The sequence below is a fragment of the Marmota monax genome, unplaced genomic scaffold, assembly GCF_021218885.2.
Source record: "Marmota monax isolate L192 unplaced genomic scaffold, Marmota_monax_Labrador192_F-V1.1 WCK01_AAM20220418_F8-fsc00005, whole genome shotgun sequence".
NCBI classification, from domain to species: Eukaryota; Metazoa; Chordata; class Mammalia; order Rodentia; family Sciuridae; genus Marmota; species Marmota monax.
The window spans coordinates 29,599,830-29,625,589 of record NW_026692254.1 but is presented as its reverse complement, the minus strand read 5'-3'; the positions used below and the strand labels follow the sequence as shown (position 1 = coordinate 29,625,589).

Genomic DNA, 25,760 nt, shown 5'->3' with positions numbered 1-25,760 from the left:
AGTTTGTAGAGCTTGGGGCTGAGATCCCCCAGCGAATTTGCTTGCCCTCCTGTAGCCACGCCCCCAGTAGCTGGTGCAAGAGCCCTCAGTTGTCAGCACTGGTGGGAGCGGTAGCCGGGAGTTCCGCGCCGCGAGTCCCTCGCCACTCCTGATTCCCTCGGTCTGGTTATTGCGTTCACAGGAGAGCTGGGAGTGGCCCTTAAGGTTTCCCTGCTGTGTGGAGAGAGATGGCTAGGGGATTACACACCTGTCGCGCTGGTTTCAATGCAGTTATCTCCTCCGCCCGTGACGCCATTTCTCTGCCATGGTGATATCCCATGCAAATGGTGACCGTTTGTTCCCTTTGCCAGATGACCAATGCAACGGGTGGGTCCTGACTGTCTCTCCCAATCCCCGTTTCAGTCCTGTGGCCACTGCCTATGAAGGCTCGGTTGGCTTTTACCTCTGTAAGTTCCTAAGGGCCGGCCAATTATTTCAGCGGGATCGTTAGTGCTGAGTCACACCAAGCAGGCGAACCGGAGCTTAATTGCCTCCGATTCGGGCTCTGTGTGTGTGTTCTGAGGGGCCCAGCCTGTACACCCCAGATCCACGTCAGCTCAGCATTGCCTAGTGATCCTGAGCAAACAGCATTTAGACAGTTTACGGCTCCCTATGCCCGCGCAGTTGAAGATGTCAGAGACTTGATCTCTCTGCGCCTGCCACCATGTTACATCTCCTCAGTAATATTCATGTTGCCCTTACAGCTTCCTGGTATAAGCAAGTTCTTGGGATTATACAAACTGCTGCTTCTGTTTCCAGTCCAGATTTCTAGAAATGAAACTCTGGGTCGCGCTGACGAGCGTCCGCGCTTGTCTGCGACCGTAGCAGAGCCTCCCTGGCCTCCGCAGCTCTTCAGCCCGGTGCCAGGCCCCAGGGGCCCAAGCGGCTGCCGCTGTGGCTCTCCGTCCCCCTCCTCCGGAGCACGGGTCCCCTGGCAGGGGGGTGCAGAACGACCCCAGAGCAGGCTCTGCCCGAAGGTGCAGCGGCGAACAGGCCACAGAGACGCTCGAGGCTGCAGTCCAGCCTTTGGAGGACAGGGCTCGGCACGCAGCCCAGCTCCAACCTCTAGGTGCGGCTGCCGGACAGTGTATACAGAGCCATCAAGACAGCAAGCAGAAAGCAAATGGCGGCTCCCGCGGAGTGGATTTTCGGCACAGAAACCACAGCCCCGCCAGCAATCCCAATCCACAAACTCTCCCTGTATAAAAAATATTCAAAAAAAAAAAAAAAAAAAAAAAAAAGGCGGGGCGCACTGAGCTTTCTTTGCCTCGGGTACTTACAATCCACTGCTGATTACACATTCAGCTTCTCCGCCCGGAGCGAAGCGAAAGAGGAAGCAGATGGGAGCAAAGCGCCCTCGGCTCTGAGCAGCCAAGCGTCTCTTTTTCGATTTCTTTGTTCTTCCTGCTCCTTGGCAAAGTGGTCCACTACAGATTAACGGTGAAAGGAGCTTTAACAGACTGTGCGAAATCTCTATTAAAGCCGCTGCTTTGAGCACCACCCCCAGTGACTTTTTTTAAAGCATCTTTTTTTAATATTTATTTTTTAGTTTTAGGTGGACACAATATCTTTATTTTGTTTTTATGTGGTGCTGAGAATCGAACCCAGTGCCTCACGCATGTTAGGCGAGCGTGCTACCACTTGAGTCACATCCTCAACCCTAAAGCATCTTTTTTAAAAAAAAAGTTTTGTAGTTGTAGATGTACAGAATGCCTTTATTTTATTTGTTTATTTTTATATAGTGCTAAGGATCAAACCCAATGCCTCACGCAGGCTAGGCAAACGCACTACCACTTGAGCCACATCCTCAACCCTAAAGCATCTTTTTTTTTTTTTTAAGAGAGAGAGAGAGAGAGAGAGAGAGAGAGAATTTTTTAATATTTATTTTTTAGTTTTCGGTGGACACAACATCTTTATTTTTATGTGATGCTGAGGATCGAACCCAGCGTCCCGCGCATGCCAGGCGAGCGCGCTACCGCTTGAGCCACATCCCCAGCCCAAGCATCTTTTTTCAAAAAAAGTTTTGTAGTTGTAGATGGACAGAATGCCTTTATTTTATTTGTTTATTTTCATATGGTGCTAAGGATCAAACCCAGTGCCTCACACATGCTAGGCAAGCACTCTGCCACAGAACTACAGCCACAGCTCCTCCCCAGTGACTTTTGATCTTCTGTTTTTAACCTGGTACAATATGCTTTTATCATTGTCTTTTGTGTTATGTTTTGATATCTAGAGGGATGAGCTGTCTGCCATCCTTCTTTTCCCAAAAAAATATTTTTTGGAGTGCTTACCTACTGATTTTTTTTTTTCCAGATAATGTTCACTATTACTTAACAAAGTTTTAGAAAATTATTGCTTTGGAATTCAGCAGACAGCACGTAAAATTTATGTATTTCTTTTGCTACTATGTTTATTTTCCTCAACCAAGCACAAGGGATCACTTATTCAAATGTTTGTATATTTCTCTCATTAGGATTTTATAACTTCCTTGAATGATTGTTGAATGTTGAGTGATAGATCTGGTCTTTATTGTAAGACTATTTATCTGTAAAGTCTCTGGGACCAGTCTAGTCCTTGGAATCGGTGTTGTCTGTGAGGTCAGGACCTGCAAACACACTAGGTATGGAGCAAAGGCATCCTATTCTTATTGAATACCCACTTCCTTTTTTTTAACATTTATTTTTTAGTTTTAGGTGGACACAATATCTTTATTTTTTATTTTTATGTGGTGTTGAGGATCGAACCTAGTGCCCCGTGCATGCCAGGCGAGCATGCCACCGCTTGAGCCACATCCCCAGTCCTCCCACTTCCTTTTAACTGGTCTTTCTTATCCATTCAATTGACCTTGTTTTCTGAGTACAGTCCATATTTTCCCACCCCTCACCCTTCCTTCGTCTCCTAACTCTCAGTCTCTGGCTATATTAATTTCCTATGTCTGCTGTAACAAAGCACCACAACATCGGTTGCTTAGAAAAAATATATTATTGTCTCATAGTTCTGGGAGCCTAAAGTCTGAACTAGGATGTCTACAGGGTCATGATGTCTCTTTATCCTGTAGGAGAGTACTGTCTTGCCTCTTCCCAGATTCTGGTGGTTTGCTTGCAATCTTTGGCATTCCTTGGCTTCTAGATGCATCTCTTCAATTCTCCTTCTTCACATAGCATTCTTCTTCTATCTTTGTCTCTTCACATGGCTGTCATATTATATAAGATGACCAAGCATATTGGACTAGGAACCCACCCTACTATGGTATGACCTCATTTAACTTATGTGTTAGTCAGCTTTTTATTGCATGACAAAATACCTGAGAAAAACATGTAAAAGAGGAAATTTATTTTGGCTCACAGTCAGAGGTTTCAGTCTGAATGAATGAATAGTTGGCTGGCTCCATTGCTATGAGCCTGTGGTAAGGCAGACAATTATGGTAGAGAGGGCATGGTAGAGCAGAGCTACTCACTTCATGAGAGCCAGAAAGCAGAGAACAAGAGGAAGTGGCTAGGGACAAGATGTACCCTTCATGCCTCCAGTGACCTAGGCCCTACCTCCTACAGTTTCCACCACCTCCCAATAGTTCATTTATTATGAACCCATCAGTGGATTAATTCATTCATGAGGTCAGAGCCCTCATGGACCAATCACTTCCCAAAAGCCCCATCTCTGAACATTTTTGTATTGGGGACCAAGCCCTCAACACATAAGTCTTTGAGGGGCATTCCAAATCCAAACTATAATAGCTTAGGAATAGACAGTCCCTGACTTATATGATGGGTCAATTTATGAGTTTTTGACTATATGATGGTGTGAAAGTGATAAGCACTCAGTAGAAACTACTTTGAATTTTGAATTTTGATCTTTTTCTGGGCAATATGCTATATGATATTTCAGTGCTCAATTCTGTGCTAATGTAAGTGTTCTAAGCATATTTAAGGGAAGATAGGCTAAGCTGTGACATTTGGTAGGTGAAACGTATTCAATTCATTTTCAACTTAGAATATTTTCAACTTATAATGGATTTATGGGGCCGTAACCCTTTTTTAAATGAAAGAGCATCTGTAATCACATCTTTAACAAACCTATTTCCAAATAAGCTCACATTCTGAGGTAATAGGAGTCATAACACTGGCTGGCCCACATGTTTCTCCTGATACCCAGAGTCCCCTAATCTATATTTTATCCCTTTCCAGTCACCTTTGCTCTAGTCCCTCTCCTCTGGTTGGGTCTTGTCTCAGCCTTCCTTGCCTGTGTCCCTTCTTTCTGTCTGGACCCTTGTGATTGATACCCCCACCTCCGTCCTTTGCCCTCAGCTGACCTCTTGTGCCTCCCCCAGGCATGATGATCTGAAAGAGATGTTGGACACCAACAAGGATTCCCTCAAGCTAGAGGCCATGAAGAGGATTGTGGCGGTGAGAGGGGAGGGAAGGGGCCTTCCATTGGGAGGGTCCTGGGTTTAAAGAGCAGCTCTCCTCAGCTTCTTGGACATTCCCCTAATCAGTGCTGTGCCTCTTCTCTTCTTCCTCTGCTTTGACCCCACCACCCAGATGATTGCCCGTGGGAAGAATGCCTCAGACCTGTTTCCTGCTGTGGTGAAGAACGTGGCCTGTAAGAATATAGAGGTGAGCACTACCCAGTGAGGGGCCTCCCATCCCCCCAGTGCCAGGACTAAACTCAAGCTGGATTGGGAATGATAAAGGAAATGAGTCAGCCCTTGAGGGCCCAACATGCTCAGAAATATCCCTGATCCAGAAGACATTGGCTACATATCCCTGAATTGGATATGGATCAGGGTGAAGGGCCTGAAACATTCTCAAGGATGCTATATCCCACTGAAGAATTTGTCCCAGTGGACTGCAATTGACTGGGGTGATGACATCCTGGGAGGTGGATGTACGAGCATCTGCTGAAAAAAATCTCTTGGTGAGAAACCCACTCTCCCCCAGGTGAAGAAGCTTGTCTATGTGTACCTGGTGCGCTACGCTGAGGAACAGCAAGACCTGGCTCTGCTGTCCATCTCCACCTTCCAACGTGGCCTAAAGGTTAGAGATCTCCATTTGCCTTCCTAGGGCCTTAGCTTCATTGGAACTCTGTGGGAAGAGTGGGCCCATATAGAGGCTATGAGCAGGGGAGCAGGCTCTGGAAGTTTCTTCCCACCTGCCAAAAGTTAGGGTCTAAGTCAGAGGACAGGACCAGCCAGGAACTCAGAGAGTGGAGGCCAAGCACAGAAGGGGCATGATAGATCAAGTAGGTACTCAGGGCCCATATCTTTCTACCTCTTAGGAGCCTCTGGTAATGATGGTGTCTTAGTCCATTTTCTGTCGCTATAACTGAATACCACAGACTGGGTAATCTATAAAGAATAGAGGTTTATTCAGCTCACAGTTCTGGAGACTGGAAGGCAAGGTTGAGGGGCCATGTCTGATGAGGAGCTTCTTGCTGGTAGGTATTCTCCAAAATCCTGAGGTGGCATAGGACATCACATGGTGAGAGGGGCAGATATAAATAACAGAGCCAAATTGGCTTTTATAACAGACCCACTGTTTATATAAGCCATTAACTCGTTAATCTGTGAATTTAGAGCCCTCCTGATATGATCACCTTTTAAAGGTCCCACCTGATCCTAAGACCTCAAAATGATGATTAAATTTCAACATCAATTTTGGTGGAGACAATCCAACTATATCAGTCTGCCTCCAGTATGAATCACATGAGCCCCTGACACTAGAGAACCCCTTAGTTCCTGCCTCCACTGGTGTAAAGATGTGAATTGTGGCCATGGCCGGGTAGAAATCAACCTCCTGGGGAAGAATTCTGCAGGGGGAGTGACAATCTGGATTCCTCATTCCTTCATGGATAGGTTCACCTGGTTCTGGTATCCATAGAGAACAATGACCGTCAGAACCTTTTTACCTGGAACTCACTAGGGAGGACAGGGTGTTTCCTGAGAACAAATGAGCTACACAGAGAACAACAGTTTATCATGCATGAGAGTAGCCTTCACTTAGAGGCTGAGTTCTAAGGTCAGCACAAAGGACAAAAACACATAATGTCAAAACTAACCCTGAGAGTTTCATTCTCAATAAGTTTGGTACAGACGATGGTTTCTGAAGAGGTGGAACATATCAGTCTATTCTGTTTAGCACCAGAAGTAGTTGGCTTGTCATGGATGTTCCAGTGTAGTAAAAATGCCCATCTTTAAATACCTGCATCACATCTATTGTGTAATTTGAGGGAGGCAGAAGTTGAAATCACCAAAAGGGAAGGACAATGGGAAAATTCAAGTCCTCTAGAATGGAGTGATGAGCTGAATCACCATACTGTTTTAAACTGTGAATATTCTTACCTTTAGTTTTATTCTGTCCATGATATAGTATTGAATTCATGTATATTAAGTGCATGCATGAGTCTTTAATGGGTGCTTTCCTGGTTAATTTAAGATTTCTCCAGGGATCTGCAGGGATCCTCCAGGGATCTTCAATGAGGTGTGACTCAGTGGTAGAGCAGTTGCCTATCAAGTGCCAGGCCCTAAATTCAATCCCTATCACTCCCTCTCCAGGAAAAAAAAAAAAAATTCTTCCAGGGTACAGGCAGCCTTCTTTCTTCACATCAGATTTTCAGCTCTAATGTAACTTCCCTATTCTTTCCACATTTTTAGTTCAAATACCTGTAAGAGGGACTCTACCTGGCAAGCAGATAATCCATCCTGTTTTTATGCAAACAATCTCTCGAATCGCCTATGAAACCCTACCGTTTTGTTTTATTGGTTTAACACAATATTCAAGCTAAGGTGATTCTGAATTTTAATTTTGTCCCTTTCAACTTTATGTCCTCCTCCAAGTTAAGCTATTTGGAGAGCACAAACTTTGTTCAAATCTTTGGCATATTATGTTTCCAGGTTGACACCAATCTGTTAATAAACCTTCCCCAACCAATTTTTTTTTTTTTTTTTTTTTTTTTTTAAAGAGAGAGTGAGAGAGATAGAGGTAGAGAGAGAGAATTTTTTAATATTTATTTTTTAGTATTTGGCGGACACAACATCTTTGTTTGTATGTGGTGCTGAGGATCGAACCTGGGCCGCACGCATGCCAGGCGAGCGCGCTACCGCTTGAGCCACATCCCCAGCCCCAACCAACCAATTTTTTTTAACAAGTTGTGGATTCACAATGTTTCACTATGTTTAGCCGGTCAGCATTTTCCTGTCTTATAAGGAAGGATCGTAATCAATAGCAAGAAACAAATTTTTAATATCTTTCATGTACAAAGGGCTGTGGGTAATAGAGATAAAACAGAACTGAATTCTGTTCTTAAAAATGCTTACATATGGGCTGGGGTTGTGGCTCAGTGGTAAAGCACTTGCCTAGCATGTGTGAGGCACTGGGTTCGATTCTCAGCACCACATACAAATAAATAAAATAAAAGTCCATCAACAACTAAAAAATATATTTTAAAAAAGTTTACATATTAGGTGAAACAAAAGGGCTATATCAAACATGGCAATGCAGAAAATGTTATGAGAGAGTTCCACCAATGCCTGGCTGAAATCAAGATATAGTTACTAACATCTACTAGCCTCGCTGCACTATCAAAAAGGCAAATAGATTTTTTTTTTTTTGGTGACTCTACATTTATTTCCAAAAATAAAAATGTTTTTTAAAAAAGGAAATCAGGGGGCTGGGGTTGTGGCTCAGCGGTAGAGTGCTTGTCTCACACACGTGGGACCCTGGGTTCGATCCTCAGCACCATGTAAAAAATAATTGAGTGAAATAAAGGTATTTTGTCCAACTATAAAATAAATATTAAAAAAAATTAAAAAGAGAACCAGGTTTTAGCAGTTGATGTGTTATGATTTATCTCTAAGGAAATATAGACTCCTGTTTTTTAAATAAGTGCTTTAAAACCACCTGTTTAAAAATCAGTTCCAGAATTTTTCTAGGGATTGTCATCAATTTCATCTGTGGTTTTGTGACTCTTTCTCCATTTTAGAAAATCAGGGTAACATCTGTCCTCTAGTATTCCAGCGTCTTTCCCATTGTCATTCTTCAAGATAAATAATTTTTAGCTGCTGCTCTTGCTGATGATACTAATAGTGGGAAGACAGCCCTAAGCTCTATGATTATAATACAGTGTGTCTAGAGATTATCAGATATATAGAGGATGCAATAGAAGTAAAGAGGAGGGTGCTATGCAGCTACTTTGTCTTAAACACTGTGGAATAAGAGCAGTTGTTGAGAGGTTGCTGGGAGAGAAGAATTTAAGGGTGACCTCTTTGGAAGAAAGACCAACTTGCATTTGCTGGCAGTACCTCAGGCATAAAAAGACTCTCCAAAGGAACAGGAGGTGTTTAAAGAACTCTAGGGATTCTGAAGATTTTTCACTTTTTCTGAAAGCAGTGCTGCCCCTTGCCACACCTGTCCAGGTGTCATATTTCTTCAGCCGGAGCCAAGAGTCAGTGCCTGCAGGCAATGCCCTCAAATTCTCCAATACTGGCACCTTATCCAGGCTCAGTTCAGGAGGCAGGGATTCAAGAACTGGTCGTAGTAGCCAGAGATAGTGACCTACAGAGGTGTGGTGTCCCCATCCATCAGGGCACTGGTGCCCTCTTACAGCTCTGCCTCCACCTCTGCCCTTAGGATCCCAACCAACTGATTCGTGCCAGTGCCCTCCGCGTCCTTTCTAGCATCCGTGTGCCCATTATAGTGCCCATCATGATGCTAGCCATCAAGGAAGCTGCCTCAGACATGTCACCCTATGTGCGGAAAACTGCTGCCCATGCCATCCCTAAACTCTACAGGTATGTCCCAGCCTTGGCCTTCTCTCCTCAGGGTTCTCACTGGTTCTTAAACCCCAGACTCACCCTGCCATCTCCCAAGTCTTACAGACTGAGAGTTTAAAATAATATCGGGAGCTGGGGATGTGGCTCAAGCGGTAGCGCGCTTGCCTGGCATGCGTGTGGCCCGGGTTCGATCCTCAGCACCACATGCAAAACCAAAAATGTTGTGTCTGCCGAAAACTAAAAAATAAATATTAAAAAATTCTCTCTCTCTCTTTAAAAATAAATAAATAAATAAAATAATATGGGAACTGAGTTGGAGGACAGTGGGGGCTCACATCTCTGGATGAATAGGGCTGGGGTATAGGAGGTGAACATGGTTTGGGAGATACTGAAAAAAATGGGGATAGGAAGGAGTAAATCCTATCAACAATTTCTCCCTCAGTTTGGACTCTGACCAGAAGGACCAACTAATAGAAGTCATTGAGAAGCTTCTGGCTGACAAGACCACGGTGGGTGTGTGATGGGTACACGGGGGGGAGTGGAGAAAATGTTGGGGCAGGTGCTGCCCCAGGGTCCTTTGTCCTTCCTGTTCACTTTCTCTTGCCTTTGTTCCCCAGCTGGTGGCAGGCAGCGTGGTGATGGCTTTCGAGGAGGTATGCCCAGAGCGCATCGACCTGATTCACAAAAACTACCGGAAACTCTGTAATTTGCTCATTGACGTGGAGGAATGGGGCCAGGTGGTCATCATCAGCATGCTCACCCGCTATGCCCGCACACAGTTCCTGAGTCCCACCCAGAACGTGAGTAGGCCAGGATCCCAGCCAACCCTGACTTAGGGCAGAGCTAGTAGGTGTATCACCTAAGGAAGGTGCCCACAGGTGCTACTGTCGCCTCCTCCAGGAATCCCTGCTAGAGGAGAACCCTGAGAAAGCCTTCTATGGCTCAGAGGAAGACGAGGCCAAGGGCACTGGGTCTGAGGAGGCGACTGCCACTCCACTACCCGCTCGAAAGCCCTATGTCATGGATCCTGATCACCGGCTTCTGCTACGCAACACCAAGCCACTGCTGCAGAGCCGCAGTGCTGCGGTGGTGATGGCGGTGGCACAGCTCTACTTCCACCTGGCACCCAAGGCAGAGGTGGGCGTCATCGCCAAGGCACTAGTGCGCCTGTTGCGAAGCCACAGGTTGGTGACACCCCGCAGCGCCTCCTGACTCCCATACCCTGGCTGTTCTGTAGTCCTGGTTGTATTTCACCCTACTGCACCCTCCTCAACCCTCCTCACCATTCCCATACTGCCCTGCATCCTGCCCTTCTCTTACTGGCTCTCTCCTCCCAACTATTTAACCCACTTGTCTTCCTCCCTATTTACTGCCCCTTGCCTCGTCTGAGGGGGCCTGGTACCTCTCACCTGTCCTCTCTGCAGCGAGGTGCAGTACGTAGTACTCCAGAATGTGGCCACCATGTCCATCAAGCGCCGGGTGAGCATGCAATCTGAGCTGACTCTGCCTGGAAGGCTCCTGTGGGCTCTGGAGGCACTATTGCTGGCATAGGGCAAGATGGGGGATTGTTCTTGCTGTGCAAAGTGTGGGAAAGGGAAGATCCCCAAATGCAGGCTAGGAACAAGGCCTGGATCCTGAGGGACCACTGAGTGGGGATGCCCAGTGAAAAAAGAACAAGTCAGATCTGAGATGGGGAGATGAAGACTTGGGAAGGGGAGGGCAGTGGTGAAGCTGGAAGGGTAGTAGGCTCAGTGTCAGGAGGGGAGGGTGGCTCTGGAAGAGTCAGGCCTGGGGATGGGCTGAAACTCCCTGGGGATGCTCTCTTGTACCAGGGTATGTTTGAGCCTTACCTGAAGAGCTTCTACATCAGGTCCACTGATCCCACCCAGATTAAGATCCTAAAGGTGAGTGATGGGCCAAGTGCAGTTGGCCTCTCTAGACCCTCCCTATTACCTCTTCATTCCCACATACTCATTCAAACAGCTGACAGTGGCCACCTTGGTGGTGACCTGTTTCTGGGGCTAAGTCTAGGGCTTCCTATACCGCAGCTGTTTGCTCTGGGAGCCAAAGAGAAGGGGACTGCCCTTTCCCTACTATGCACAAGTTACTCTTCACATAAGAAGTAACTTGATTTTAATAACAACCCTATAAAGTATACATAACCTCCATTTTATAAAAACATAGACTCCGGGAAATGTAGTAACTGCCCCAAGGTCACAAAATTCTCCTGACTCCATACTTTTTCCACAGCAATTTTTGCGTCACCCCTACGCCTGCTCCCCCCAGGCTTTTGTGCAAACAAACATGAACAGAAAGTGGAAGGAGCCTGAACCTCCATCCTATTCCTGCTCTGCTGTGTCATTATTGAGTGATTTCATTAATCCTCCTAACCCTTGGGAGCATCTACTATGTATTAGTCTTATTCCTGGATCTAGTGGATGTAGATGGAGCAAGCTAATCAGGGACCCTCCACTAGGACCCTCTGCTAGTGGATGGGTAGGGTCTCTGTCTACTGTGTCTGTTCGGAAAGAGGAGGAGACATTAAGTAGCTAATCATGAGACACATGGAAAAATCTGTTCCTGAAAGATAGTAAAGTGAGAAGAGGGTAGAAAATTATAAAATGTGGGGAAGGACTTTTTCTAGTTGTGTTAAGGAAGTTTCCCTTGAGAAGTTGAGACTTGAGCTGAGGCTTGAGAAATGAACATGGCTACCTAGGTAAATGCAGAGAAGAACTGTTCCAAACAAATGGAAGAGCATATACAAAAACCCTGAGGTAGAGAAGGGCATATAACTGGAGCATAGAGGACAAGGGGGAGAATAGTGGAAAAGGTGAGTCAGTAACAGTCAGATCCTTCAGGGACTCACAGACCTTAGTTTCTATCCTAATAGCAATAGGAAGCTTTAAGTTTTCAAAGGAGGTAGGAGGTAACATGCTCATACTATAAATATACTCGTCAGAGAATCTATTTAAGAGGCAAACTGGACTTCTTGCATTTTGGACAAGTTTTGTCATCTTTCAGTTTTCTCATTTACCTAAGCACGATGCAGGGCTGTCCTGAGAATTGTTTTCTGGTTTGTGAGGTGTGTTTGAAATGAAAACATGGAAACCCCACTGGCCACCCTGCCCACTTTCTGCTCCTCTACCCCTTCCTGCAGCTAGAAGTGTTGACTAACCTGGCCAATGAAACCAACATTCCTACTGTCCTACGGGAATTTCAGGTATGGTTCAGAGAGCAACTCCTATTCAGAGGGTCCCAGGAGGAGGTATCAGTGACAGTTGCCCTAGTGGGTTATGCCTCTCCTATGAGCCCAAAGCTGGAAAAAGTGTTATCTTGGGTCCCCATTCCAATGTCTTCTGCTGACTTTGGGCTAAGGAAGGACTAGATGGGTATAGGGTTGGGACATCTCTCCCAAGATTAGTCTTTGGCATGATAAGCCATAAAATGAAAGATCAAAATCACCCTAAACTTGCAGAGTCATGAAGGGTTGCTACCTATGGGATGTTACTCTCTCACAATGTCCCACAGACTTACATTCGAAGCATGGACAAAGACTTTGTGGCAGCCACCATCCAGGCCATTGGGCGCTGTGCAACTAACATAGGCCGAGTTCGTGACACCTGCCTCAATGGTCTAGTGCAGCTTCTATCCAACCGTGATGGTCAGTGTTTGCCTGTCTAAGTGTCCAACTTTGATTATCAGTGTATGCCTGCATGTCTGACTCTGGCTAATGAGTATTCTCTATCTATCTAGGCACAATGTGTGTTCATTGGTCTGTCTGGCTCAGTTAGTGTCTGAGTATTCCTATATCTCTGAGAAGTATGGGGGTTGAGGACAAAAGCCAGTGCCATAAAGGCATTGCAGATGTGTCCATCTAGGTGTGGCGATATGATTATCCCTGGGCCCACATACTCATTCTCCTTCCCTAGAGCTTGTGGTCGCAGAGTCAGTGGTGGTCATTAAAAAGCTGCTTCAGATGCAGCCAGCACAGCATGGAGAGATCATCAAACACCTGGCAAAGCTCACAGACAACATCCAGGTGAGGGAGTAATCCCACGTTTCCCAATCCACCCCAATGTTGTCCCTATGATTTTAAGACCTTATAAACTAAATATTCTAGCCCTATAAAAACTCAACTCTGCAAACTTCCACATTGGCTCTAAAAGATCTTCAGGTAGAAGAAAGAGGCTGGATCATGTGATCCTTACCCTGTTGCCTAAGATTTGACTCCTGTTGGGGATCCCTCACTGAGCTCCATAGCCTTTACCACCACTCTCATTTTCTCTCTAAAGCTTTGGCCAGGGATGGCTGACTGACAAATTCTGTGTTTCTCTGTGTCACTGCTGAGTTGAAAAATCCAAACATGACATTCCTGAAGAATAACATAGCAATAGAGTGATGAGGGACAATGAATCCCAAAAATCAGTCTTTTAAACCATGACTAACTTTGGGGTCTGAGTCTCTGCCCATTCTAATGAAACCCTAGGGAAGAGGGAAAGTGCTGTCCAGAAAATGCTTACCTCTAACCTCTCTTCCACCTGCCCCACTCCCACTTTCAGAGAACCCAGAAGACTATGTAGGCCAGCACAAACAGGAGGGATGCCATTTCCTTAGCAGTCCCCATTGCCACTTTTACCCCAGTTCTAACTCCTCTCCTATGCCTACAGGTGCCCATGGCACGAGCCAGCATACTGTGGCTCATCGGAGAGTACTGTGAGCATGTCCCCAGGATGGCACCTGACGTTCTGAGAAAAATGGCCAAGTCATTCACAGCAGAGGAGGACATTGTTAAGCTACAGGTCATCAACCTGGCAGCCAAGCTTTACCTGACCAACTCTAAGCAGGTTAAAGACTCATACACACTCCTCCTATTTTCTAGTCCTCAGAAACTGCCTTAGGCAGTGTTCTTTTGGCATACCTCAGGCAGACTTGAACTACAGTCTCTGTTTGGGGAAAGGTGAATCAGGGGAGGTGGCTAGTCTTCCTAAATAACTAATGCTACTCCAGTATCCATTACTATTCTGGGGAATCAGGAGCCTGGTAGGGCTAGTGTTCACTGTGGAGAGGCTATCCTGTGAGACTGTGATTCATGTCTGCCAATAGAAGTGTCCCTATCTGCCACCTTTGGAACCCTGGGCTGTGAAGAACCACAGTTGATTGGAACTAATGGAAGGGGCCAGCAGTGACAGGCACTGATGGGGGATACATCCTTGGAAGTACAGGCTTTGCTTCTTCCCAAAGCTTGATGATACATGGCCAACCTGTGCTAGGGAAAAGGGAGTAAGTCACTGCTCAGGCTTGGGTGGTACTAGTGATTAACCTCATTCTCAAGGTGAAAGATTCTGAGGGTTACCATAGCCAAGGATGAGGTTTGACTAAAATGGAATATCAGGTGTCAAAAGATTCATGGGTGTCTAGCATTCCCTGAGATGGCTCCAGAGGGTTCTAAGAATAAAGTGTCATGGATAGATCTTTTTCAAGGTATTGGAGACACCAAACACCAGGAAAGTTCCTACCTTCACTATCCCATTCAGTTCATCAAGACAGGAATTGGCAAACTACTGCCCAATGGACTATGTCTTGTCTGCTGCCTGTTTTTGTAAATAAAATTTTGTTTTTGGAACACAGCCATGTTTGTTCAATATGTATTGTCAATGGCTGTTTTTATGCTACAGTGGCAGAGTCGATGAGTTGAAACTGTAGGCCCCCAAAGCCTATAATAGTTACTTTCTGGTCCTTTATAGAGAAAGTTTGTCAATCCTTGAAGCAAAATGTTTGGGTGAATGGGATCTACAGCAGGGCCATTCCCTGGAGACCGCAGCGTCCTAGCCAGGCCTGAAGGTGGCTTCTTATTCTGTGGGAATCTTTGGATGGTTGCACTTGGCTTCTTCACTAGCTCCTCTGATTCATGGTGACTATCATGAGACCAGGGACTCAAGTGAGGTACATAGAGTCCCCAAGTATTGGGATTCTTGTCAGAAGTCCAAAGGATAACATCTACACAGTTGTTGCTGCCATATGGAAGAAACAAAGTACTGCGTCTTGGTATTGTATGGAAGTAGATTAGAGAGAGAAAAGTTAGAGGGAGCACCCTGGGGAAGTATTCCATCAAATGTTTGTGTTATTTCTTTGTTCAGATGAGAGGAAGGAGCAGGTTGAAGGAACATTTGAAATGATGAAACTGGGCTGGGGATGTGGAGTGTAGCTCAGTGATAGAACATGTTTACATGCATAAGGCCCTGGTACACCCTCCCAAAGATGAAGTGGAAAGGGTGGGGAACTGCCCAGGTAGTAGGGGTGGAGGGAGTCTGACATGCCTAGGACTAAACCACAGTCCTGAGATCCAGGGACTAATCTATGGAGAGGTTGGCATGTTTTCATAAGCCTGGTCCTGTCCATATGATCATTGTCACTGCCATGTTGGATGGTGGCACTTGATTTCTGTGTCACTATTCTGATTCATGGTGACTAGCATGAGCCCCAGCCTCAAGCTGAGGTAGGAGGAACCATCAAGTCCTGGGACTCTTAAAAAGTTGTCACTATCAACTACATGTGCATTTGTTTGTTCGTTAATTTAACACACATTTCCTGAGTGCCTGCTATTTACCCAGCACTTAGCCATGTTCTGGGGGATTTGACAATGTATAGGACATGTTTACTAGCATCTAAACGCTCATAACTAAATAAGAGAAACAGCATAAAAATAAACATTTTAAATACAAAGTAGTAAGAATTACAGTCAGGGTTAATGCAGAGAGCTGTGGGTATATACAGCTAAACCCCTCTCCTAGGCAAGATATGAGGGATCCCATCCCCCACCAGGACACCCAGTATGTGCTGTTCAGGCAAATGACTCTGACCCCAAACTATGCTTCAGTTAAAGGTGGGTCTTCTCAGGCATAGGCCCCATAGAATAGGGGAGGACAGGGAGGCCTGTCCTTCTCCTTTCTTTCTTCCCAGCCTGTTCTGGAAGTGGTGGAGAATGGGGAATCTTTGCATACTAGGAGGCAGGCAGCTTGGATGTACACATGGCCATCCTTGCAATACAGCAATGATCCTTCCCTCATCCTGGTACCATAAATAACAATCTGCCTCTGCTACAAGGCCAGAGCAATCCGAGTCATTCCTCCCTCCTTCCTGATTCTGCTGCATGCCATGTCCAGATCAGGCTGAGACCAAGAGGATTACCAAGATGGTGACTGTGTCCTATGATTCATTATAGATAATCAGGTTCTGTTACACACAGACTCAATAGATAAAAGTGACAGAGGGCTTGAGGGACTGGTAAAGAAAGTGGTTATTCAGCCACCTGGTTACAGCATGTGGGATAACTGCCTGGAATGCTTTTGGCAGGTGCTTTTATATGTCAGGTGAGTTGTTCATTTGTAAATTGTCCAATATTTTGAGACTGGGATTGTGGCTCAGTAGTAGAGCGTTGCCTGATATGTGTAAGGCACTAGGTTCAATTCTCAGCACCACATATAAATAAATGAATAAAATAAAGGTCTTAGCAACAACTAAAAAAATTTTTTAATAATTTTAAAAATTTTTTAAATTTTAATAAATTTAAATATTTTAATCTTTTCATTTCTGTTTTCTTCCAGTACTTCCATGTTTAGAAAGTTTTATTAATATTTATTTTTTAGTCTTAGGTGGACACAATATCTTTATTTTACTTTTATTTGGTGCTGAGGATCGAACCCAGTGCCTCATGCATGCTAGGGGAGTACTCTACCTCTGAGCCACAACCCCAGCCCTAGAAAGTTTTTAATATTCACATATCAGTTATATTTTTCATTTACAATTTCCTCCAAACTTTTTTCTGGTTTCAAATTTTTAAATCCATTATATCAGTTTTCTACTGTTTCAGACAAGATAGGTTTATTTTCTCTCAGTTTCTAAACATCAGGGTCCATGAATGATTTTGTTAGGTCTTATGCAAGGCTACCATAGAGCCACACCCATATAGAATATGTTTTCACTTAGAGGTTCTGGAGGGAAGGGTTCACTTTTAAGCTCAAATGGTAGCTAGTTTAGTTTCTCAAGGTTATAGGGCTGAGGCCCTGGCTTCTTGCTGGCAGTTAGCTGTGTTCACCCTTAGCTTCTGGAGGCTGCTGTCAACTACTTCCACATGAGCCTCCCAGTGTGATACTTTTTTCTTAAAAACCAGAACCTGGCTGCTAGCAAGACAGAGTCTTCTATCCCTGTCACCTTTGCTGCATTCTGTTTATCAGAAGCAAGTTCCAGGTCTTGCCTACACTAAGGTGAAGTAATTACACAAAGGTACAAATACTAGTAAGCAGGGACTGGTAGGAAAGACCACAAAGTCTGTGCGCCATACCCATATAGAATGTATTTTTGTGTAGTTTGTGAATTGAGGATGTGTTTTAATTTTTTTTATTTTAATTTTAAATTGTTTTCGGAACTAGGGATTGAACCCAAAGGTACTTTATCAGTGAGCTACACATTTTTGTTTTTCATTTTGAGACAGGGTCTTGCTAAGTTGCTAAGGGTCTCAAGGGGTTGCTGAGGCTGGCCTTGAACCTGTGATTCTCCTGCCTGAGCCTTTATTTATTTATTTTTAATATTGAGAATTGAACCCAAGGCACTTTACCACTGAGCCAAATACCCAGTCCTGTTTTTATTTTTTAATTTTTATGTTGAGACAGGATCTCACTAAGTTGCTTAGGGCCTTGCTAAGTTGCTGAGGCTGATTTTGAACTTGCGATCCTCCTGCCTTGGTCACCTGAACCACTGGGATTATAGGCATGCACCATCATGCTTGGCTATTTTAGTAATTTTTTAGAAAACATTTATTTTTTTTAGCTGTAGACAATACCCTTATTTATTTATTTTTATGTGGTGCTGAGGATTGAACCCAGGGCCTTGCATGTGCTAGGCAAGTGTTCTACTGCTGAGCCACAACCCTAGCCCTATTTTAGTATTTTTTGTATGGTCAATTTTCACAGAATAATAAGTAGTTGCAAGGTGTATGTTAACATAGGTTATTGAAAGGAAGTCAGTGTTCCCCACTTCCATGGCAACTGGGGTCCATTGGTCAGTGGAAGACTTTTCTGTTCTTAAAAGTATATATCCTAGGCTCTCTTGAGCAGCCTTGTAATTCCCATACATCCTGGTGAGCTAAGGTGGGTGTCCTAATGGTGCAGATTAGATACCATAATCCCTGGAGAATAGGTTGTTAGGGTGGAGAAGGGTAATGAATTGTAATCAGCAGATCCTACAGTGAGAGGGTGGACCAGCCCCTTCTTATGTGGGTTGTTGACATGCAGTTAAGGCTGTGGACAGATGAATCCAAATCCCAAAACAATTCTTTCTAGAATGAGGCAAGGAATGAAGAGGATTTATGATAAGTCAGCTGGGAAGTCTGTGAAAGAGGATACCATCCTAAACTAAAAATAGGATCGACAGCATCTTGATAATGGACTACACAGATAAGGACATCTGCCATCCTTGGTTGGTCAAATAATGTCTGGCAAAAGGAGGGGCAGTCTATAATGAAATCCATTATGATATTGCCCTATTTTCATGTTTTAAGATCTATTGCATTAGGGGAGAGAATGAGATTAGAGATATTTATTTGTGACTAGAACTGTATTGCAGGCGCTGTTATGCTGGAAGGGACTGAGCTGAACATCAGGCCATCAAAGTCCCTGTGGGCTATGAGGTAGATTGGAGTGGAGTTACAGTGGTTCCCTAAAGTGATGTGGGGGGAATTCTGCCACAGCAGCTGCTCTCATTCTGGGTTAGCATCTAGGGGGCTCTGCCCCTCATGGACATCTGCCTGATAGCTCTGCTAGATTAGCTAGGTCAGCTGTATCCAAGTATGGATGTGACAATATGTCATCATAAATCTTAGCAAGACCAGAGTCAGTTCCAGGTTTCATCCTGCTGGTCCCCACTGCCCCCAGGAACTTTGGCTATTGACTCCTTGGTGTTTTTGATCTTGGTCACAGGAGATGGAGACATGGAGACCTAGGTCAGGGAAGCCCCCTTACGTCAACATATAAGCAAGGGGGAAGTGGGGCTCCAGTGGGACAGGTTTGAATGCAGAGCTGATGGGTTTCTCAACCTGGGAGGTCACCTAATGATTTTACTTCTTCTCTATAAAATAAGGCAGAAGGGCTGTAGAGACTACATGAGATAGTTGTAGTACATAGTACAGTGCCTAGTACCAGAAAGAACTCCATAAATGATGACCATTACCACTCTCATTGTGTTAAGTAAGGCAGGTTAGATTAAGCCAAGACCAGGGTGGAAATTGAGACTTTAGGTCCTTGACTGCACACTATGAATTCCATGTGATCTCAGCAAACTCATAAGCAACTGCTGTTTGCTCTGATCTTATGACAGCCTTCCAGGAAAAGATTGGTGCCTCCAGGACCCCTAGGCTGCACTGAAACTTTTATGTGGGTTGACAGGGCAGGTAGGCAGCTCCTGCCAAAGTGATCTCCATTTATGCCCCCCTCTTTGTGTTGTTTACTTTTTCCATGGCTGGTGGAGCCTGGAAACCATGAGGTCTAGCAGAATGTTCCAGGCTTCCACTCACCCTGCTGCTCCAGAGTAGAGACTGAAGTGGAGGGGACCATAAACCTGAGGAAGAATGGAGTCTGGGGCCAAGAAACAATAGAGTCTAAAAGAGAAACCTCTCCAAGGTAGTTGTCATAGTTGGGGGCAGGAGTCAGAGCCAGAGAGATTAAATGAAACTGAAATGTGAAGCCTGGGGCCATGACAGATGGGGAGGAAAAGTTGGATGTGGGCAGGCCATTGTAATTGAGGAGAGAAACTCTACTTGGAGATGTCAGCTGAAAGAAGCTGAATCAGAACCTCCTGTGCTCCCATCCTTTCTGTTTGCTGCTGAGCCACCTCATCTTCTTCCTCCAGACCAAGCTGCTGACCCAATATGTGCTGAGTCTGGCCAAATATGACCAGAACTACGACATCCGAGACCGAGCACGCTTCACCCGGCAGCTCATTGTCCCTTCAGAGCAGGGTGGGGCCCTCAGCCGCCATGCCAAGAAGCTCTTCCTGGCACCCAAGCCAGCCCCAGTCTTGGAGTCATCCTTCAAAGGTAAAAGCAGAAATCAAGAGAAACTTCCCCAGGGGAAAGCTGGAATTGGCCAGGTCCCCAGCCCCAACCCTTCCCTGAGGTCCCAGCCTTAGGATTCTGTGGGCAGAACTTCAGGGAAATGCCAGTCCTGGCCCTGGATTACCTCTTTTACCCACTCACAACCACCAGATATATCATCTCACCTGAGTGTATGCCTTCAGGATGGGGTTCTGAATCCTCTCAGGCTCCCTTTCTGCCCTTCTTGAGTATGCTGAAGGCTTGAGAATCTATATTCAGAAGCTAAATACCAAGACACAGGAAGGCAGGAAGAAAAACAGCATACAAGAGAGAGGTGTATATTTATAAGGGGTTCTGAGATGTAGTTGCCAGAACTGTACATAATCATTCGAGATCAGCCCAGATCTCTGGCCCCAGGCCTTCAGCTTGACTCTGTTCATGGGTTTGGTCTGGGAAGGGTCCTCCAGCTGCCTCTCAGGGACCGAATTCAAGAGGGCAGTAGTCCCTTTCTGCCCCAACACTTGGCTCATTCATAGGTCTCTGGGTTGACTTCCTACAGCTGCCCTACCTCTGACTCAAACTCCTTTCCACTCCCATTCTGGCTGCTCAGCTCTCTCCACTGTGTCCAGAGCTAAACCAGACATGCCTCCTCCCCCTTGGCCCAGCCTGACCAGCCTCTTATTCACAGCTGTCAGACAGTTTATCCCACTTTGGCCTCCCTTTAAAACCTGGCTTTGCCCTGAAAGTGAAGTCATACTCTCCCTTCTGCTTCCCCACAGAGAAGATCCAAACAGACAGGCCAGCAGCATCTCTGGGCCCAGAGTTTCCTTCTGCCTGTTTCTGCAGGTCCACCTGTAGCAATCCTCAGTCCCTGGACTGGCCTGGCTGGCAGCTTTTTCTTCCAGCATGTGGGCCTGAAGGTGCAATTAGAGTGCTGAAGCCATTAGAGGACACATCCATTTCCTTTTCCTACATAGCTAGGGAGTCCTGACTAGAATCACCACGTAGTCCCAGTAGAAGACAATTCCTAAGTCATTCCTAGTTTCCACTTCTGATTTCTAAACTTGTTTCCAGACCGGGACCACTTCCAACTGGGCTCACTATCCCACCTGCTCAATGCCAAGGCCACAGGATACCAGGAGCTTCCAGACTGGCCAGAGGAAGCCCCTGACCCGTCTGTGCGCAATGTGGAGGTCAGCGAGGTCGAAGGTGGAATTGTATATGTGTGTATGTGTGAGGGAGAAAAAGAGAGAAAGAGATGGATTTGGGGGAGGCAGGCAGCAGGGAGTACTGACAGTGTTGGCCCAGTCCTCCTGATACCATCCCTATACACAGGAAGAAGACCTCTCCCTTATTGAGACCCACGTGGGCCTGTTGGGCGAATACACTGAGGTCCCCTCTGTGTGCTGTGTACTCTCCTTTCTGCCCCATATTGTACTCCCTGTCCTCATGTGCTATACCCCCAGCCTTCTCTACGCTGTTTCTTCCTTGGGTTGAGCAGTATCCCTCTGTGGTTTGTGCCCATCTTCCCCATTACTCCCTTTTGGGGACAGGATCAGCCAGGGCCCCCAAAAGAGGTATGGTGAAGGGTCAAAAGAGCCTATACTTTCCTTTCCCCTCTCTGACAATGAGAAAATGACCCTCCATCCCACCCCCATCTCCAGGTACCTGAATGGACCAAGTGCTCAAACCGGGAGAAAAGGAAGGAGAAGGAAAAGCCCTTCTACTCAGACTCTGAGGGGGAATCTGGCCCCACAGAGTCTGCAGACAGTGGTGAGGAGACAGGCAGAGCTGGAGTCCTCTGTGCTTCTGCCCACATGCATGCCTGTGTGTTCGAGGGAACTCTGTGTGTGTATTTGTATGGTCAGTGACCTAGGGGTGTGTACCTGCTTGTATTTTTGTGCACCTAAGGGATTCATTTCCATATATGTATGTGCTTATAAATAGCAGCATCTATTCATATGTGTCTACCTGTGCCCTTGTCAATTCCAATTGGCATCTGGGGCTGGGAGCAGGTCAGAGGGTTTTAAGGCTTCAGAGCTGAGTCTAAAGCTGGGAACGTGGGCACCTGCTTTGGACCTAGGGAGGCCTGCATATGAAGGAGAGAGACCTAATACCATTTCTCCACAGAGCCTGAATCTGAGAGTGAATCCGACAGTAAGAGCAGCAGTGAGAGTGGCTCTGGGGAGTCTAGCAGTGAGTCTGACAATGAAGACCAGGATGAGGATGAGGACAAAGGGAGAGGCAGTGAGAGGTAAGAGGAGAATGAGTCAGATGGCTAGTGAGGTTCACAGGTTTCCCCTGGATATAAAAAGCTTATGCTTAGCTTTAGTCAGCCTCCTATGAGGTCCTGAGCTCCTCATGAGTGCTGGGGGCCAGCAGACCACCCATGGGTCAACTCACATGCTGGTTGCTTTGGTCAGCTGCAGAAAGCCTCTGAGACCTCATGGAAATGGTAAGAAGCAATCAGAGCCTTAACTGGTAAGGGTGGTTTAAAACTCTTATGGGGGCCAGACATAGGAGCCCAAGTATGGGTTCTACTGACCCAGATTCCCCGGCTCCCTGCCATTTTTCAGGACTTCCTCTGTTCTTCTATGAGGCAAGAAGGGGGTATCCAGGCTGGACCTGAGGCCTGTTTTCCCCCTCTCTCCTCCAGTGAACAGAGTGAGGAGGAAGGTGAGAAGAAGAAGAGAAAGAAGAGGAAGAAGTTGCCAGAGGGACATGGAGAAGACTCATCCTCAGATGAGGGCAGTGATTCCAGCAGTAGCTCCTCAGAGTCTGAGGTGACTTCAGAGTCTGAGGAGGAGCAAGATGAACCTGCCTCCTGGAAGAGGAAAACAGTGAGGGCCTTACCAATGTTCTCCCTACCCTCTGGACCAGACCCTAACATCTCCTGTTATCTGAAACAGGCCATGCTCTTTCACTCAACCCATTACAGACCAGGGTGCTTCCCTTCCTCACACTCACAATCTATTTTTCTCTTTTAGCCTCCCAGCAGCAAAAGTGCCCCAGCAGCCAAGGAGATCTCCTTGCTTGATCTAGAGGACTGTGAGTTTGGGTGTTGGAAGTCACATCAGGGAGGAGGTCAAGGGATACAGAGCCACTTAAGCTCTGAATCAAGTTCCTACGGTCTGGGGTGGGTGAGCATTTTCCTCCAGGCTGCCATGTGTATCACTGTTCATGGTGCCAAATGATTGCTTCTTGCACTCTGGGCTCCCCATTCAACCCAAGCCAACTTTGCCTCTGCCTCATCATAATCTTATGTCTCCCACAGTCACCCCTCCCAGCATCCAGCCTGTGTCTCCTCCCATGGTTGTGTCCACTAGTCTGGCTGCTGACCTGGAGGGCCTGACACTCACAGACTCCTCTCTGGTACCTTCGGTGAGTAGGACTGGAGAGGGACTGAGCTGAGGGAAGGGACCCATCTCCATGATGCATCCTGTGGTGTGAATTTGTATGTGAGAGGAGATATGATAGAGGGGATAGCTTTGACTCCCATTTGCAGGATGGCCCTTGGTAGGGGCAAGGCTGGGACAGACTCTTTTCTTCCTCCTCCACCACTCTAGCTGCTGAGTCCAGTGCCAGGTGTTGGCAGACAAGAGCTGCTGCACAGAGTAGCTGGCGAGGGGCTGGCTGTGGACTATGCCTTCAGCCGCCAACCTTTCTCCGGGGATCCCCACATGGTGTCTGTGCACATCTACTTCTCCAACAGCTCTGAGACTCCCATCAAGGGCCTACATGTGGGCACCCCCAAACTGCCTGCTGGCATCAGCATCCAAGAATTTCCAGAAATTGGTACAGAAGGGCTTTGCAGAGGAAGGAGGAGGAGGCTTCTGGGCAGAGACAATCTTTTTGTGGTTGATAATTTTTGGGACAAGCAAGGGGCCTGGCTATGGGGACACAGTGATTGTATCTAACATGATCCATAACGTGGTGGATGAGATAGATTAGGAAACAAGCAAGTTTGTGTAAGGGCAGGAAGTACTTGCAGCAGAAGATTAAAGCCTTGGTTGCTTTATAACTGAATTAAATGGGCTGAAGGTAGGTGAGGGAAGACATTTAGATACAAGGAGGAAACTAGAGATGATCTGCAGGGACCCAGAAATCTAGGATTCCATAGAGAACTGGTCGGCTCTGACTGGGAGGGGAGAATGGGGCTTGACTGGGCTCCAAGCCTATCAGGTAATGGTGTCTCCACTCCCCCTTTTCCTTCCTCACATCACTCAGAGTCGCTGGCACCTGGAGAATCTGCCACTGCTATAATGGGCATTAATTTCTGTGACTCAACCCAGGCAGCCAACTTCCAGCTGTGGTATGTGTCCAACTCATATAGGGATGGAAGGGTGGGCTGGAAAGAAGCAACATCAAAGTGAATCAGAGATGGAGGTGGGGGTAGGTGGGGCTACATCAGGATTGGGTGGGTCTGGCAGCCATCTGAAGCCCTGAGTGAGGTCTGACCTCTCTCTTCTGTTGCCTTCACATCCTGCCTCTGAGGGAGTGGGGTGGATGGGTGAGGGGGAAAGATGCTAGCCTCACTTCTTCTCTCTTTCCACTCTTCCCAGCACCCAAACCCGACAGTTCTACGTCTCCATTCAGCCACCTGTTGGGGAGCTTATGGCCCCTGTATTCATGAGTGAGAATGAATTCAAGAAGGAGCAGGGTAAGCAAGCACTCCCTGGGAGTGGGGAAAGAGGAGCGCAGCACCACCCACTACTGTTAAGTTCCACAGTTCAGACGTGTGGGGAAAATCTCAGCTCCCTCAAACAGAGACCCTATAATTTGTGCCTCTAAAAAAGCCTTTACAGATACTGAGGCATTTTGGTGAGGCTTTGGAAAGACTCAGCCAGGCAGAAACATCTAGGACCTCATCCCAGGTGGGGAAACAGCACATGCAGAACTGTGGTGTTGAGTGTTGGGGGAAGATTGGTTAAGGGCATAGAAGTCCCTGGCATAAAGGATTAGTAAAAACAAAGCTAAAAAGCAATATGTGTTTGGTTTCTAATTTTTAGGAATTTCGAATGCCATGCTAAAGGATTGCAGTTCTAGAATTTTGGAGTTGAAAGTAGTCCTAGAGAGATATGACTGCAGACTTTATTTTCCTAGTAGTAGAGAAGTCACTGAAGGAAGGAGCAGGTTCAATCCTTGGCTTTAAAAGAGAAATCTGACAGTACTAGCAGCTAGGATTGGAAGAGCCTATAGAGAAAAAAAAAAAAAAAGAGGCAGCCCAGCACAGATGAGGGAAATAAGGGGCTTCATGAGCCCTAGCTATTATTTCTGAACTTCTGTTCTCTTGGTGTACAATCTTGGGCTAAATTCTGTAACTATACAGTTATTGCAGTAGATCAGATGAGAGATGGTAAGGCAAGGGTCAGAGCTATGGCAAAGAGAAAGAAGGCCTGGGGGTGAATGTTGAGATTGGGAAGAGAGAAGCCATGGGTAGCTGAGAGGGAGGAGAGGTGATATATTAGCATATTCTAGAATTTCTGGCTTGGATAGTAGGAAGATAAATAATGCCCTTCATCTAGAACAGGGTTTGGTGAATTTTTTCTGTAATGGATCATAAAGTAACTGTTTCAGGCTTTCAGGGTTATGTGGTCTCTGTTTCAGTTATTCAGCTTTGCTGTTGTGACACACAAATAGCCATAGACAAGATATAAATGAATGATTGTGGCAGTATTCCAATAACATCTCACTTACAGATATTGAAATTTCAAGTTTATTTAATTTTCATGTGTCACAAAATACTAATATTCTTTTGATTTTTTCTCCCAATATTTCAAAAACATAGACACCATTGTGGGCCTTATAGGTGGTGGCTGATTTGGCCTAGAGGCTATAGTTTGACCAACGTCTGATCTAGAAGAAAGA

General features: G+C 46.0%; 1 protein-coding gene across 2 annotated transcripts in view; it reads left to right on the top strand.

Moving 5' to 3' along the window:
• Positions 1 to 25,760, top strand: part of Ap3b2 (adaptor related protein complex 3 subunit beta 2) — a 43,630-nt gene that overhangs the window by 15,592 nt on the left and 2,278 nt on the right. For both annotated transcript variants that reach the window (XM_058577473.1, XM_046438255.2), the window contains exons 2-24: positions 4,367 to 4,442; positions 4,578 to 4,652; positions 4,977 to 5,072; positions 8,664 to 8,824; positions 9,249 to 9,315; positions 9,424 to 9,606; positions 9,707 to 9,990; positions 10,231 to 10,285; positions 10,639 to 10,710; positions 11,964 to 12,026; positions 12,335 to 12,467; positions 12,736 to 12,845; positions 13,474 to 13,650; positions 19,709 to 19,895; positions 20,967 to 21,085; positions 21,557 to 21,665; positions 22,023 to 22,146; positions 22,549 to 22,732; positions 22,880 to 22,940; positions 23,167 to 23,273; positions 23,459 to 23,687; positions 24,120 to 24,204; positions 24,455 to 24,552. In XM_058577473.1, coding sequence (XP_058433456.1) covers positions 4,386 to 4,442; positions 4,578 to 4,652; positions 4,977 to 5,072; positions 8,664 to 8,824; positions 9,249 to 9,315; positions 9,424 to 9,606; positions 9,707 to 9,990; positions 10,231 to 10,285; positions 10,639 to 10,710; positions 11,964 to 12,026; positions 12,335 to 12,467; positions 12,736 to 12,845; positions 13,474 to 13,650; positions 19,709 to 19,895; positions 20,967 to 21,085; positions 21,557 to 21,665; positions 22,023 to 22,146; positions 22,549 to 22,732; positions 22,880 to 22,940; positions 23,167 to 23,273; positions 23,459 to 23,687; positions 24,120 to 24,204; positions 24,455 to 24,552 — 2,836 coding nt within the window. In that variant the 5' untranslated portion in view covers positions 4,367 to 4,385. The remainder of the gene's footprint in view (positions 1 to 4,366; positions 4,443 to 4,577; positions 4,653 to 4,976; positions 5,073 to 8,663; positions 8,825 to 9,248; positions 9,316 to 9,423; positions 9,607 to 9,706; positions 9,991 to 10,230; positions 10,286 to 10,638; positions 10,711 to 11,963; positions 12,027 to 12,334; positions 12,468 to 12,735; positions 12,846 to 13,473; positions 13,651 to 19,708; positions 19,896 to 20,966; positions 21,086 to 21,556; positions 21,666 to 22,022; positions 22,147 to 22,548; positions 22,733 to 22,879; positions 22,941 to 23,166; positions 23,274 to 23,458; positions 23,688 to 24,119; positions 24,205 to 24,454; positions 24,553 to 25,760) is intronic.